The following is an 18203-nucleotide window of genomic DNA, read 5'->3' on the forward strand; positions in this document are numbered from 1 at the left end:
ACAATGAGAGAGTTTAACACTTTTGTACATGTATTGGGAAGATAATTTGATTTTTGCAAAACTTAAAACAAAAAAATAAAAATATGTTCATAAAATAAAAATATGTACAGTAGTAAATATTTTTGATAAATAAAATTCATAAAAACTATAAATATATAAGCAACTATGAACAAACTATGAACTATATAAGCAATAGTAAATAAAGCCATTGCTTTGATCCTGCAAATCTTAAAGTGTTTGATTTCAAGTATAATATAACAATATATAATGATAAATGCGAAATAAATGATAAATAATGGTTTGAAAAAAAGTTAGACAGCAAGCATAACTTAAAATCAGTAAAGAATACAGGATTTAAATGTAATTGCAGGATCATGTTAAATTTAATCCTGCCTTTGTGCATATGACTCAACAAAATAACAAAGTCATCACACACACAGAACATTCCATTCTATGAAATCTAAGATTGCCTATTACAATAATAATAAAATTTAGTTACAAGTTGTATAGTTAGGAGTGAGGAAAGATACAAAACATGTCGTTTGATGTAAATAAGTCATTACCCAATTAAATGTTTTTAAGTCCAAAGAAGATAAAACAGTTATGTGTGATCATATTTTTTTGTTTAATAATAATATTTCAATGAACCAATATATGCGCATTGATAAAAAAGGAAAAAAAAAATAATGTGATGCTTCAACATGTTTGTATATTTAAAAAAAAATGTGCCAAAAATAAAAACTTTTTAAATATTTTACATTTTTTAATAGGCAGTTAAATTTTTAAAAAAAGAAAAATATTATTCGTAAAAATATTACTATTTAAATATGTAAAAAATGTGTAAAAAAGGTGTTAATATTTTATATTTAGATTCATTTTATTTCAAAAAACAAACTGTATTAATAGCAATTTGAAATTAAACTGACTAACCAACAAAAATTAGAAACTATTATATTTTTTACCATATATCCGGTTACTGGAGCTTCAGGTGGTGCGATCCTCAGACCTTGACTTAGTATACCAACCCAATTTGTTAGGCGAGAACCGTGCCAAAGTAGCATGCTATAATAATACCCACAAAATTGTTTTTGTAGAAAAAAAGCTTAATATAAAAAGTGAAAATACAGAAAAAAATTTACTATATTATGGTCTACTAAATTTTAAATATAGTATTAAAATATATATATATATATATATACATATATTATATAACAGACACAGCTTCAAAGCATCAAGCTTCATTAAAAGCATGTACACTAGGCAGGTCCATTTTAAGGGGTCGGAAAAACTACAACTTTATTTTTACTTTCTATGTTGTTGTACAAGACAATTCCAAAAAAAATTTTGAAAAAATTTCAATTTACTTGACCTCCCTGAGGGTTTGAATATTTTTAAAAAAGCTATTTTTGATCAATTGTTCATTAAACTGCTAACTTAATTAGAGCAAGGATCATCAGAACTAAAAAATTTGTTTTGAGGTAGCTGACTCTGCTATAAGAGGTTGGTATAAAATTTCAGCTCAAAGTATTGAAAATTTTTTAAGATAACACATTTTGAAATATGACCTGGTTTCTTTTAAAAACTTAATTTTTACTGTTTTTAATTTTTAATTTTCATTTATTTCTACAGGCTTAAACTTTTTAAGTTTAAAGATTTCAAGTAAACATGTTTTTAACAATTGCTGAGCAACTTTTTTTTTAACTTTATTAAATGTCAAACTTTTATGAAATAAACGAAAAATAACAGTTTCTTCAGAAGGATAATAACTGTGTCTAAGATAGCTTAAAATAAAAGCTTGATGAAAATCAACATTAAAATCTTTCATCTTTATCATCTGTTTAATCATACACTAATCATTATGAGCAGCAGAAACTTGAAGAATGATTTTTTGATTTAAAGAAGAATTTTTTGATTGAAGAATTTTTTGATTTGGATTTATTTATTTACTTTTTTGATGTGATTGAAAAATTTTTTTTGCGTGAACTGAAGCTTTATATATTACATAAAACTTTATGATTGGTTGAGTAAGCTTCATTGCCAAAATGTATAAAACATCTGCCATGAATCTAGCTTTATGTTTAGCAGCTGCTTTGTGAATAATAAATCCAGGAACTGCCTCCCTTCTTTCCAGAAAAACAATGACATATTGACACAGATGTTTATAATCATATTTAAGGAAAGTATGAAGTTCTGAAGTTTTTTTGCAAAAAGATAAACCTTTTTTACCCATATCTTCCAATTGAGTTCCATTAACTTTGCACCACAGAATTTTTGAAAAAAGATCAATATGTTTATTAACATTTTTATAATGTATTGACCAAGCAGCTTTAAATCTAGTATAAATAGATTTTAGACAATATCCACTGTTACTGTCACTTTATTACACTTTTATGTTAGTTGATTGTTTTTCATTGTCTTTATAGTTATAAAATTGAAATTTTTTATTATCAAAAGTTTCTAATAAAAAGAACTCTTTCATTAATACAATTGCTATTTGATGAAAATTGTTTTCAATTTTTTTTTGTAGCAGATTCCTCCATTTGCTACCTTGGCTCTTCTTTTGCAAAACTCTGTTGGAATAAACTTTTTGGTATTTTTTGTCTATTTTATCAATTATCATTGTTCTTGTAGCTATTTTGTCTTTATAAAACTAAATATCACATTCCTTTGCATCTTTTATTTGAATTCAAATCTTTTTCAATTATTTCAGAAAGTTTTGGCTGAGATATGTCAAACAGTTCAGGGAATTAAAAATTTTTTATAAATTTTTTATAGAAAAGTCATGTATAAGAACATAGAATGGGAAAATAAGGTGGCAAAGTTATTGTTTTTCTGACCCCTAAAAATGAACCTGCCTAATGTACATCTTAAATAAGCTAGCCTATATAAAATATTTATTTCTAACATTTAACTGTGTAATGCCTAAGCATTATACTAAACCGAAATTTAACCTGATTAAATTTTAGCGTAACCATTATTATCTATCGATAGAACTATCTATTACTTAAAACTATAAAGCTTTTATTACACCTTTTTTTTATTTTACTTAAATTGAAATTAAAAAAATGTATAAAACATTAAAAGTTATTTTAATATCACATTTTAATAACACGTTTATAAAAATATACATACATACATACATACATACATACATATATGCATACATAGTGTTGGTCAGGAAGGCATGCTCGAAACTCAAATTTATTTAAGCATTGAGCCACGAACAAAGTATTATTTACATGGTCATATAAAGATGTGCAATTGCACGCCTTCCTGACCAAGACTATGTATGTATGTATGTATGTATGTATGTATGTATGTATGTATGTATGTATGTATGTATGTATATATATATATATATATATATATATATATATATATATATATATATATGTATATATATATATATGTATATATATGTATATATATATATATATATATATATATTTATACTTATATTTATATATATAAATATATGCATATTATATATAATATATATATAAAATATATATATATATATATATATATATATATATATATATATATATATATATATATATATATATATATATATATATATATACATATACATACACATATACATATACATTTAAACAACTTTAAAATATATTCTACAAAATAGAGTGCTCAATATTCTTAAAAGAACAGAGCATCTATAAATTAGTAGAAAAACACTTAACAAAAAGAAAAATTTTTGTTAAGTGATTTTCTACTAATTTACTAACACACAAACACACACAGACACACACAGACACACACACATACAGTTATGGCCATTGAAATCTGACCACTGCTGAACATAAAGAAAAACAGTCTATGCATGCGAATAATCAATTTATTTTCTTCCCTGACATCAATGATTAGTTAATTAGCTTTTAGCCAATCACATTAGCGTTTATTTTATAACACTGTAAAATTTATTAAGCTATATATCTCATTGTAGGGTATGGATTATCATTGTCACAATTTAATTATGACTACGAAGGAAGGTCTTTGTGCTAATATTAAACTTTTATGGGAGGATGGTGCAAGTGAGCGTCAGATATCAGCAAAATTGCGAATGCCAAAATCTACTTTTCGTGATATTATACAACTAATCAAAGACACAGGATCCAATGCGCCCAGAAAACGTTTTGGTAAAGCTAGAATTACTAGCAAACAAACAGACAATATGATACGCAGGGCTGCTGTGAGAGATCCAACAATATCCAGCACACAAATCAGGGCAGATCTACCTAATGACGTTACAGTCAGCACTCGAACAATTAGAAGACGTTTATTGAAAGATGCAGGTCTACGTTCTCGTCGTCCAGCCCTCAAACCGCGACTGTCTTTAAAGAACATCCGTGATAGGATCGCATTTTGTAGAGCTCACAGACACTGGTCAATAACCAAATGGCGCCAGGTAATGTTTAGCGACGAGACACAAATAAAGCAATTTGCTCCGCATAAGTCATTAGTTCGTCGCCCACCTAATCAGCGTTTTAATGCAAGGTATACCGTACCAGCTGTCAAGCAATGTCCTTTAATTATGGTGTGGGGCGCAATAGCTTCATCTGGTCGATGTGGTATTTATTTAATGCAGAAGGGACAGACTGTTAACTCCCAACAATATCTAAAAATCCTTCAAGAAAAGGTTCCAATTTTGATGGAAATTCGTCGTTGCAAAATATTCCAGCATGATGGTGCACCGTGTCACCAATCTCGTCTTGTAAAATCTTGGTTAGAGGATCACAACGTTCAGGTTCTGGGTCCTTGGCCGGGATCATCCCCAGACTTGAACTCAATCGAAAATTGCTGGGTCAAGTTAAAGTCAGCAGTATCCAGAACTAATCCTACATCACTGGGCGATCTAGCGCACAAAATTCGTCAAGCTTGGATTACTGAAATAACGCCAGAATATTGTAAGGCTCTCGTGGATTCAATGCCAGATCGCATTAATGCAGTCTTAAAAGCACATGGTGGTGCCACTAAATATTAAAAACATTGAATATGTACGATATGTTACATTATAATCATTAATTGTTACTGTTATTCTTTTATTGCTATAATACAATTGTTTATTACTACATTAAACTAGTTTTAAGTAAAATGATACTGGTGGTCGGATTTTAATGGCCATAACTGTATATATATATTTGATATATATACATAAAAATAAAAAATTATACATAAAATTTACAAAAAATTACCGGTTTCCAATATCTATAAAGTTAGTGTTTTGTTTTTCATCATTACAAACAAACACATCAGTCACTTCCATCTTATATTGATTATGTGTTTTCGCATGTGTATTTTGTGTATATTTTGTGATCATTTGAAACTCATTTGAGGAATGACATAAAGGCTCAAGTTTACATTGTAGAGCATTATAGTGTTGATCTATAGGATTTAATAAGCAATTAGGTTTCTCATTTATTACTTTAAGTGCTATTTCAATATCACCTAAAGCCTCAAGCAATTGGATTTTCAGTTTAAGTTCTAACTTTGTTTTAATGACTGGAGGACGCTGCATTCCAAAACTATGAGGTATTCGAGTATAAAAAGCATCACACGCTAATATAAGTCTGTCATCTGTAATTTTATTAGTGATGCAATGATCTATTTTTTGAAGTGCTTTATATCCTGCTTTAATCTGTTCCTTTGTAAGTTTGCCTAATAATAACACAGGAATATACATACATATATACATACATACATATATTTATAATAATACTGATTAACCTACAAAAATATAAAATCTGGGTAAACAAGTTTAAAAAGATAAAATACTTTCTCTATGAGCTTAAGTATATGTATCAGCCTTTTAAAGTGGTTTAAAATTACATAATCAATGTTTTAACCAAACTTATTTTTCTTTTAAAGCAATCATTTTTATTCATGATGATAGTTTAAAAATTCCTGATCTAACATCAGAATTCTTCACCAATTTTTTATGCTAGACCAGAAATTGATGAAGATTAAAAATAAGAACGGTGACAGTATGTTGGGTAATTTTTATGTCAAATTATATATATAATGTAAAAAAATCGTAAAATTTTCATTTTTTTAGTATAACTATACACATGGTCAAGAAAGCTGAAAAACAGCTTCAATAAATAGACTTGACAAATGCAGAAAAGTTTTTCCCTGTATTTATTAAGTGTCTTGTTGCAACCATTTTTTAACCAGAAAACCCACTAATGATGTTACACTAAAAGCTTTCAGTAAATATATATTGACTAAAAGTTATGGTTTGAGTAGGGATTCAAGAGAAAGTGGTTAAAGTTAGAAATATAAACAACACATAATTTTTGTTGTTAGTATTATGTAATATAATACTAACAACATAAAATATATGTTAATTAGGGCCCTGCGAATCACTATTTTTAGTTTCGAATCGAATCACGATTCGAAGCAAGTCTTGATTCGCAAATTGAATTAAATCACGAGTCCAATAAGCGTTTTGAAGAAATCTAAGTTTAACTAAAACATAGTTATCCTCAAAATGCTAATTTGATTCGAGATTCAACTCGGTTTGCGAACCAACGCCTGATTCGATTTGGATTCGATTCGATACCAAAAAAGGTGATTCGCAGGGCCCTAATATTAATATAATATATAATAATAAAATACTAACAACAACAACAACAAAAAACTATAAAATTATTTATGAACTTTCTTAACAGAAATCTTATTAATACCTAAAGGTGCTTTTTTTGTGTCATACTTCATTTCAATCATTGCATCCTCCATTGTTTTAACATCGCATATTAATTCTATCAATGACTTAAAACAATAAGAAATTTTAAAATTTAAAATCAAACATCAGGAAAAGTAAAAAGTGAAAAGAAACTGATATAATACTGATATTTATACCATATTAGTTAACGTAACATCGATATCAATGCCATATCAATTAATGCAACATCGATATCAATACCATATCAATTGTTGTAACATCGATATCAATACCGCATCAATTAATGTAACATCCATATCAATAGATATATCATTTTACTTTCAATTGAAAAAAATATATATATAAAATACATATATTAACTAAAAATTATTTAACTATTATTTAACAAAAATATATTTAAATATATACTTTAACATATATACAAAAAAAAAAGTTTTACAAAAAAAAAATTAAAAAAAAGTTTTAACAAAAATATGCTTTGTAAATAAATAAAAAAGTTCAATTTTCATTGAGATAAATAAAATAACTTATTCAATACTTTTTCTAAAAAATTGTATAAAATTAAAATTAAGCAAATTATACCTGCAATTTTTTGTGAAGTGTGGATTCAGGTATAGACTTTTTGATATCTGTTTGAGGAGCGTCCAATTGGTCCTTTGAAAATTTAAAACTTTTTTGATTATTTAAAATCTCCAAAAACTTACAAATAATTTTCTTTAAAACTTTTATTATCTTGTCACCATACACTAAAATTTTTTGCCACACAAAAGTCCATATTACAGTGGGTTCAAACAGTTTATATACCTCTTCAGATACCACAAGACATGTGTCTTCAGATACCACATGCCATGTGTTTTTTTAGATATTACATGGCATTTGTCTTTAGATTAGTGATTTCGCCGGTTAACCGTTTCAAAAACCGGATAACAGTTCCCATCATTTTGCGGTTGACTGACTATTCGGTTACAGGTTTTAATAAAAAGGAGGGGGGGGGGGGAGTAATAAAAGAGGGGGGGAAATTTTATAAAAAATTTTAATTTATAAATTCAAATTAAAAAGTTTTTTATAAAACACGAATAAAACTTTTTAATTCTAGCGCGGCTTGCTGTCAAATGCACATTTTCTATCAGCCGTTTTATCATAATTTCAATATAATTTAATTTGCTTTTACTTTGGTGAGAAATAAACTAAGTTCGACGATTTTTAAAGCTTGTTTTCACTGAACTTTTTGTTTTTATTTGTGACTGATATAATTATTTTTTAATTTTTAGGCCGATTTTCATAGAGTTTTTTTTTTTAAATCTAAGATATAAATTTAACTTTGATAACAAGTAAAAATTAATAAACGGGGGAGGGGGGGGTCTTAATAAGCTTGGGGTGGGTGGGAAAAATAATCAAAAATTAATAAATGGGGGGGGGGGGACGTTTATTATGAACTCGAGACTAAAAACATGGAAAAAGATATAAAAGACATATATTTTTTTTATATTATAATATAATATACCATTTTTAATTATATGGTCCGGAAAGATTATTTAAAGACATTTGATAACACTAAAATAAGGCCAAATCTACAAATAAACGAATTCTATTGGTTTAAAACACACGCTGAGTAAGCAAAAAAAGTTCCAGAATATTCCGAAAAACTTTCTTTAAAATGTATTGTTTAAGTTGCATAAGTAATAAGTAATACTTTGAGATCTATTGTAAATTGTTATAAGAATATATTATCAAACAAAACTGATTAAATTAATAAAAGAAATTTATTATAATCTTTTATCAATTAAGATTTGTCAAACAATAAGCGTCATAAGTAAGTTGTTACTTTCTATAAAAATTTAAAGTCGGTTTTTATTATTCGAAAATAGATATTAGATATTCGAAGAAAATCCGGTTAACCGAAAAACCGGATAACCGGCGAAAACACTACTTTAGATGCCACGTAACATGAAACTTTTTCAACAGTATATGAAACAATGACTTCATGGATCAATAATGAATCAAAAATACAAAGATATAGATACAAAAAATTCAATATAAAAAGTAGACAAAGATATAAAAAGCACTAAAATTTTCATAGTTCAATCATAGTCATAAGAAATAGATAGTCTGGTCACTCGGGCCATATTACTACCATGATTGACAACGAATGCTATATGCTGATTTGTATAAAAATGTGTTAAGAATTAATCATGCAATGCTATTAGAAAACTCCCAACAAACTCTATCTCTATTAGAGACAACAATAGCTAGTTTTAAAGATAATGGCGATGCATAAGGTTTTAATCAATTCTACAATTGATTAAAACTTTTCTGCATCGCCATTATCTTTAAAACTATTCTCAATTTTACAAAGACATTAATGGTGATTTTTCATTAACAGTCTGACTAAAAAAACAACTAGACTTCTTGGCTATGAACTATGCAATCATGTTTTAGCATTTCATACAAACTCATTTTACAATAATTCTTTTGTAAATTTAAATGATTTATCGTCAGTTGAACTTGCAGATAAAGAAAAAGAAATTATTTTGTATCTAGTAGTTATGTATTCAGTACATTTTATTGCAGAGTTCGCAGTTCGCGGGTATGGCAGCAAAAGTTAAGCACAGACTGCTATTCACTTCTAAATGCTGGTAAAATAGAACATTTTTTTAAGAATCCTGAAACATCCACTAAGTCTTACCAAAAATTTGTAAATGCTAAAAATTGAGCTGGTTTGTGGAAAGCGTCTCCTCCAGTTTTAGAAATATTTACAAAAGTTGAGCGTCTCTTTCGCCGACAAAGTAATGGCTTTGCAAAAAAAATTGATTCAGAACTTCGTAGTCTTTGCACAAAGCAAGTATTCAAAGAACTGTCTTTAAACTTATTTTATCATCTGGTTACACTTTATGTTAGAGTGAGATATTTTTCATATGCAAAAGAAAAACTAGGTATCCACAAACTTAAAGAGAATCAAACAAAGTCAAAATCACTCCATTCAAAAATGAAAACAACATCAATTGGATTCAAATAAATAGTTTAATTTAATATCACATTCAAAAACGGCTATTTTCATAGCCACAAATTTCACAAAAACATACTTGGCATAGTAACTCTGTTACCTATTTGTTTATAAAAATATTAATTTGAAAAAATGTTTTGATTTGTTTGTGTCAACAAGTCATAGGTAAGGCTCTTAAGACTTTAACTCCAAAGGACCCTTATCAAAATGTAGTACAAAATTCAAATATACACACAATAGTTTATAATTTATAATAAACAAACATTTTCAGGTTAACTTTTGGCTCTGACTGAGAGAGAGAGTATTGTTTTATTAAGATCAGAACTGGGTATTTTTATTGTGATACTACCACTTGGAAGATTGCCATCCAAGGTTAAGGAGCTCCTATCTCAGTCAGTATATATATATATATATATATATATATATATATATATATATATATATATATATATATATATATATATATATATATATATATATACATATATATATATACACACACACAGATATATATATATATATATATATATTCAAATTTTAGAGGTCCCTAAACCAAATTTGAGGAACTAATAATCTAATACATTAGGCACATTAGGTAATCAATTTTTTTTTTAATTATGGGTTCCTAATGACAGTTTTTGGGAAAAATACACTTTTTATATATCCAGTGGTATCTATGAAAAATAGATGAGCTTTAAGAAAGTCACCCAGTATCACCCCTGATTATTAGAGAGTCTATATACTCAGAGAGTGGACATACAGAAAACGGCGGCCATGTTTTTGCCAAACTAGCGTAAGACACATGAATTCAAGTAAAATCAATTGAAACTTAAAAACATAATAAAAAACAATTAAACCCATAATTTTATTTTAAACAAAAACAAAAGATTTTAAAAAATAAAACTTTTTATGTTTTTTTTTTAAACAATTTTTTTGGTAAATTACTTAAAAAAAACAGCAAAAAAATAGTTGTAATCTACAAAATAACTTGACAAAGGTTTTACAATTTTTTTTTATAAATTAGTTCTTAAGTTGAACTTAAACTTTTAGTGCCAATGCATGCATTGCCATACTCTTGCTGCCAAATTCACAAGAACTTTTTTTATTTCTTTTTACATAATAAACGCTTTTTTTTAAGGCTAAATATTTTAAGTCTAAATGTTATAAACCTGTTTTGTAGCTTCAATTTAATTTGATGACAATTAGGATACAAAGTTAAACTTTTAATTTGTTCATCAGAATTAACTTTCTCTTTAAGCATAGTATTACAATTCTTTTGGGAAACAAGGTATGACTCAAATGATCTGAATATTAACTCCATTTGTAAAAAAAATGCAAAAGTTGTTTCAATTGCAAAAAATAAATTTCCCACTTTGTGCTCTTTGTCTATAACAAACTTTGCATAATCAGAATTTACTCTATTTTTAGAACCTAGAGATTCAAAACAAATTGTGCAAATTTTTTCAACTTTTTTAACTCTAGAAATTATGTCCCCTGCAATATTAAACAAACAATTTTTCTCAGCATCACTTAGGATTAAGCTGGAGGTTTTATACCAATCTTTGGGTAACACAATGCACTCTCTCTGCTGTGGCTTAAGCACCTTACTATTGACTATATCAAGAAAACCTGATAAGAATTGACGGTCATCTATATCATAACTGCCCTTTGATGATTTTTTTAAAAATTGGGCAACGCAAATAAGTTTCAAGTTATTTTTGAATTGAAGAGCAGTAGGAACTACTTGTTTTGCACGTACCAGTGAAAAAAGATTTTCTAAGCAGTCCTGGGTAAATCGTGATGTCATTAGAAAATCAAACTTTTTTTCTAGAAGAAACTTATTTTGCAAGTTAATAACTGATGTTGTTGATAATATAACACCAAATTGAATAGATTTCCACATTATTTTTCCACTTTGGCTTAATACTTCTGAACCACGAAATATCTCTATGACCTCATTTAAAAACGTTATTGTTTCATTGTAAACTTTGTTATTTTTCATACTAAGAGCCATGCCAGGGTTTCGGGAAGTCATTAATGTAAACCATTTATCAATAATTCCTACAAACCAAGCAGTTGTGAGCATAGAATCGTCTTTAATTTCATTTGCAATAAATTTTAATCCGCAACTTACATCATGATTTATAACAGATGTCGCTCTTGATACTTTCATTTTGTTGAAATGTTTCTCATCAAGATGATCTGATGTAAGTTTATAAGCAAACTTCAAATCCATTCCTTCTTGATAGTCTACAAGCTTGTTAAGGTGTTTTGAATCTATAATTGGTGATTGAAGTTTATACTTTTCTTGAATCTTAGCTGATGTTCTTATATTCTTTAATAAATGTGGCACATCTGCTAAAAAATCAATAGTACGAGTTGGATCACATGGGTGTTTAATTGAACTAGAAATAATGCCACTTTTAGTACAGCTAATATTAAAAGATTTCCACATTGCCTGGTTGATGGCACCCATATCAGAAGTAACACTATTAATTTTTAATCCTATTTCTTCAGTGCAATTTATTATAGATAGGACAATGTTTTTTAAAACACCTCCATTAACAGAACTTCCAGTATAATAATATGCAACAGTTAGTTTCCACCTTGTAGATATTCCTCCAAGCATAAAAACTAACGCATGGTTAGCTTGGCCATAATGTTCAGGTTATGTAACAAATCCATAATAAGAGCTTGTAGATGTGTCATAGTCAACACTTTCAGTTAGAGACATTTCATCTAAAATTAAAATACATTCTTTTTCGTGAATATTCATAACATTAACTTTAGTTTTCATAAAGTCAAAGACTTCTGTCAAAATGCCACTTTGGAATTTTAGACTTTCTAATCTTCGTTGTAGGGTACGTAATGATGGATATGGTAAATTTAAACCAAGTAAGTTTTCATAACCACTTTGACCACATGTAAATTTGAGTTCTAATGCTTCATTTATAGTATCATTTGACCATTTAATGAATTTCATTTTTTTCTACTAAGGGATAAAATTTGATCTTCTTTAAATATTGTTTTGAGAACACTAAATTTATCTCTCTTTTTAAAATTATGCTTTTAGATAGCATTTATTCTTGCTTTAGATTTTAAAATGTTTATCTTTTTTGTTTGAATAATGACTTTTTTTTCTAATTTCTCCAATTTTGCATTTAAATCTTGTATAAGTATAGTTTTTTTGGCAAAAACATGGCGTCTAAAATTAAAAAAATTGAACAACCAATCAAAAATAATCACACGTATGTCCGCTCTCTGAGTATATAGGCTCTCTACTGATTATGCGCTAGGCCCTAAATACAATTTCATTGTTATCAGAGGTTCTATAAAAATCCTAAAATTTAAATAATATCCTTAGAGGTTCTATAAAAAACATTATAGATGCTTGTTTACATTGTAACAAAAGTAAAACAAACAAAAAAACAAGTCTGCAAAATAAACTTTTCTATTTATTACTTTAACATAATTTCTCAATTAACTGATCAATATTTTATGCCATTTAATGTTTTTAAAAAGATTTGTGGCTATGAAAATAGTTTTTATGCAAATTCATTTATTTGTTTTCAGCAGTACAAGGAGACATAAGAGAGTTTTTTTTTATTAAATCACTTGAAAAGTCTTTTTTTTATCAACAGATTTTTCAGAGTAAGTCCATTTTTTGAATGGTATACGTGTCATACTCTCCTCCATTGAGAATTTGTTTGATTCATTAAGATTCAGACAGTTACCTGCGATTGGGTGAAAAATATGTTGATTTTGAATAGTATTATCATTGAATCCAAAATCAAACAAGGAAGAATTATCTTTTCTTCTACCAATTGGTGATACTGACTGATGTAATATTTATAGTGGGCAAAGTTTGCAAAACTGTATTTGAAAAGATTTACAATATTTCTTATTAAGAAAACAAATACATGAGAAGCAAGTTTGTCTGCCTGTTGTAATGTTGCAAAGTTAACATTAGGATTACCCAAATCAGCATAACCAATTAATTCTCCATAATGTTTGTCCCAAACAAGATTTTCTTGAATTTTTATTTCATCAAGAACTAGGACAATAAACTTTTCTTGAGCTGAAAAATGTTTCTTTAATTCTTTGATTATATTTTTATTAAATCATAACTTTGGCTTCACATAATTTTTATAGTCAATATTCGCCTACAACTTGGTAAAACTAAGAAAGCAGAATTATTTTTCTTACTTAATCTGACTGCTTCATAAGCAGCTGGTGATTTTGCAGCTAATCCCAAACAGTAACGTATTATTGCTGGATGATAGCGAATCCCTTGCTTTTGCTTTTTAAATACTTTTGCTGCTCTTCACAAAACAGGCTCATAAATGGAGAAATCTTGCTTTTATCAGCTCCTGCCATTATTTGATTTAAATCACTTTCAATACTTTTACTTATAGCTAGTGATGAATTTTCAATCTCCTGCTTCATCAAAGCTAATTCCTTTTTTAATTCTTTATTTCCAGACGAACACAATTTAATTGGTGCATTTAACTTAGCAGGGATACAAGCATTGGCAACATTTTTTTTCAAACTTATGATTTCTTTTTTTTCTAATGCTTTTTTATTGAGAACAATATAACACTAAATCAATCAGCATAAATACATGACTGAGATCGAAAATACTCTGTCTGATTTAAGGGAAACTCATTCCTAGATGAAAATAAATCAAACTTTTTTGAAATATAATGTTTAATATACAGGTTTGACTTTAATGTGAATATATCAGTTATTACAGAACGCAGGCTAAATGAAGTAACAACAGAAATAAGATTTGAATGTGAAATATGTCGCATTGACCTTTTATATTAGAATATACACAAATATCTATATATTAAATGATCATCTGGAATGAGCTAAGAATATACACGAATGGTAAAAGCAAGACTATTATCAACATATATTTCATATCGAGGACATAAGTGGATTGTGTCATAAAGTTTAAATTCTGCCACAACAGGACTCACACTCACTGTCCAGTCACAAATCTTAAACTTACTAATACAATTTAGTGACTTTCTGTTATCGTTATGAAGTAAGATAATGGAAGATAATGCTTTTCACAAATAAACAGACTCATACATTCTATTTGAGCCTTCAAATTTATATTTTGAATACTATCTTTTAGGATAATGGCTATTAGATTTTTCCTCCAAGAAGTATTAAAACTATTGTTAGATGCAGGAATTTTAAGTATTGAAACTCCCTTATGCCTCCTAGAAGTACTGCATCCATAAATAGAACAATTAGTACCAGACATTTAAAGAATTGCAATTTAATAAATTTTGTGCACTCTGTGGCGGACTGGACACTAAAAAATTGCTAACAAAGAGGTGATCAAAGGAATACTGCAAATGGCCAGACTAATTATTTCTTATGACTATGGTTCAATGCATACCATAAGCTCTGATAGTTGTTATTAAAATGTCAAACCAGGTATTATCAACTTAAGCTATAGTACAGGCTATAGCATATATATATACATATACATATACAACTTAAGCTATAGTACAGGCTATAGCAATATATATACATATACATATATTGCATTATTTGCATGATTATCAAAGTTATTATTATTAAGAACACTTGCATTTTTTTCACAATTTTGTTCTCTGTACCATGTTTATTTTTCAAGCTAATTAAAACTGATTTTTTAATACACTTTTCAGTTATTTTCACACCACTGAAAAGAACTATGATAAAAAATTTTACTTTAACTAGTACATCAAGACACTATGATATGACACTATGACAAGGTTTTATAATGTTATCCAGACACTAACTACAAATGATACACTAACTAACCATAACAAAACTATATTGGAGTACATTCAATCGTGTGTGGTCAAATTATGACCTCATAAAATTTTCATTAACAATATGATAAAAAAATCATATTTTAAAACATCAAAAAATTAAAAAACATACTTTAACATTAGCAGTGTAATCCATTTTCAGAAGATCATACTTTCCAGGTACTTTAACAAAAGTCTCCCGATCCGCAAATTCATTTTTAGTTTTATCCAAGAATCTGATTGAAAAAAAAATGTAAGTAGAACAAAGAAAATGGAAAAAATCAAAATATACAAAAATCACTTTAGTAAATTTGGTAAAAAACACTTCTAAAACAAATAAAACTAACTTTTTACAAAACAACTGTTTTGCCTCCTCTAAATCAGTTCCACACTTAATTAAATTTTTTTGTCCTGACAGTCCAACACGACCCCAACGAAACCATACAGCAAACGAATTTCCTGTGTTAGATTTAAGTATCTGGAGCAAAAAGAATTTATTGTTGTTATTTTTAAGATTGGTCTGGTTAAGCATTGCATCGTATATGTTTTCCCCTTCAAAATATACATGATAAGTTTCCACGAGAGGACACACACTATCAACAGGACATTTTCCTTTAAATGATACAGATTTCAATTCATTTGAAATAGCTTGAGATTTTTTCACTTTTGACTGTGATTTATCTTCAGATAAGTTTTCTTTAATGTCAGATTTTTTACAAACATCTGACAAAGGAACACTTTGTTGGTTAACAAATATTTTTAAAAATTCTTTTGTTTTGTTGTTAACTTGTTCCATCTTTTTTAAATTTATTGTAAACTTTTGATTTTTATAAACAAAAATAACTTGCTCCATATTGTAACATTGGGCAGCAAATATTAACCTTTGGATACAATCATTGTATAGTGTACATTCTCCACTGGCATTAACATAACAGTATTTACCTGCAAAAAGATATATATATATATATATATATATATATACATATATATATATATATATATATATATATATATATATATAATATATATATATATATATATATATATATATATATATATATATATATATATATATATATATATATATATATATATATATATATATAATATATATATATATATATATATATATATATATATATATATATATATATATATATATATATATATATATATATATATATATATATTAGTAAAAATATACACTACTAAATTTTTCATTCTTTATCTATATTAACTATGCATATCTTACATATATTATTTACTTAGTTTATTTTATATCCATTATCCTAATATACCTAATATATTGACTACCTAATCTACATATAATTTATATATATATTATCACCTTATTTATCATATCTATTATCTACCTAATCTACCTATATCTAACATTATGAATCACATTTTTTCAGTTTTATAAAAAATAGAAAAACTTTGAAAATTGGTTTTCTGTTTTTAGACTTTTTTTACTAATATTTTTTATAATAACAATAATAATTTATTAATGATATTTTCATAATTATTATTTATATGGAATTATTTAATAACACTTTTTACTCATTCTTTTTTAATAGTATACCTGATAATCCTCCATCTTCTCCATCTTTATTAGCACGTATTCTTCTCTCCCAGCATGTTGTTAAATTTCTTTGCACCATACGATCAAATATTATTTCAAATTTCTTGTCAGTAATTAACAACTTTGTTTTTTGAACGCCATCTTCAAATAAAATAATTAAACTTGTAGAAAAAATCAAAACAAATTTTTTCAGCTTCATAAAGATTAAAGTTTTTTATTACTTTTAAATGCATCTGCTATATCATTATTTAAAGAATCATCAAACTTTGTCCACTTATGTCCATCATCCTCCCATTCCCAATAACTATCTTTATTGTCATCTTCTTTTTTAATTTGTTTTAAAAGTTTAGTATCAAGTTCTTGTTTGATGTCTTTTGAAAGTGTAGTAATCTCTTCTTCCTTGATACGCTTTGAATTTGTTGAAGCATCTATAATATTTTATTTAAAAAATTATAAAACATCTAGAATATTTATATGCAATGTTAAATTATTACTGATGACATTATACTAAAATAACCAAACAGGGGCATGCATTGACTGGAAATTTTTGTTTGGTTATTTAGGTATCTACATATGAAAGATATCAACAGTACAAACAAATATTAGTCATGCCAACCTTATTGTGCAGTAGTACATTTAGATAATAAGGTTAAAATTTTTATAGTAGTTTGACTGACCTTCTACATATATCATTTAAAACAAACGGTTTTTGAAAAAAAAAATATTTTAATTTTATTAAAAATAAACCACCAAGAGTGGTGGTGAGGGTGTTGGTCAAATATTAGTCTTAATTCCTTTATTAACTTCTAGACATACACTTTTAATGAACACATCTTCGTTCATTACTTTGTACAAAAATATGTAAAAAAATAATGTAAACAATTTGCATTAACATTTTTAAATATGGGCTCACTAGAGCCGACTTTTTATCTGATAAAAAATTAGTTAAAAAATGCTAAAAAAAATTTTAATTTTTTCATTCTCTAGCAGGTTATTTTTATCTGTTATTTACATTGTCCTGGTTACATTATCGTGCTGTTTTATAATATTTTTTTAACAGTTTAGAGAGTGAAATGATTTTTAAAAGTTTAAAGAGTATTG

The 18203-nt window shown here is 27.0% G+C and overlaps 1 protein-coding gene across 1 annotated transcript in view; it reads right to left on the reverse strand.

The window, feature by feature from the left end:
* LOC100205425 (poly [ADP-ribose] polymerase 2) overlaps positions 1-18203 on the reverse strand; it is a 37486-nt gene that overhangs the window by 7912 nt on the left and 11371 nt on the right. The window contains exons 2-9 of the mRNA XM_065818973.1: positions 17324-17530; positions 17103-17243; positions 15868-16462; positions 15654-15756; positions 7286-7357; positions 6705-6789; positions 5214-5676; positions 963-1062 (exon numbers count right to left, since the gene is read on the reverse strand). Of these exons, the coding sequence (XP_065675045.1) occupies positions 963-1062; positions 5214-5676; positions 6705-6789; positions 7286-7357; positions 15654-15756; positions 15868-16462; positions 17103-17243; positions 17324-17530 (1766 nt within the window). The remainder of the gene's footprint in view (positions 1-962; positions 1063-5213; positions 5677-6704; positions 6790-7285; positions 7358-15653; positions 15757-15867; positions 16463-17102; positions 17244-17323; positions 17531-18203) is intronic.

The sequence above is a fragment of the Hydra vulgaris genome, chromosome 15, assembly GCF_038396675.1.
Source record: "Hydra vulgaris chromosome 15, alternate assembly HydraT2T_AEP".
NCBI lineage: Eukaryota > Metazoa > Cnidaria > Hydrozoa > Anthoathecata > Hydridae > Hydra > Hydra vulgaris.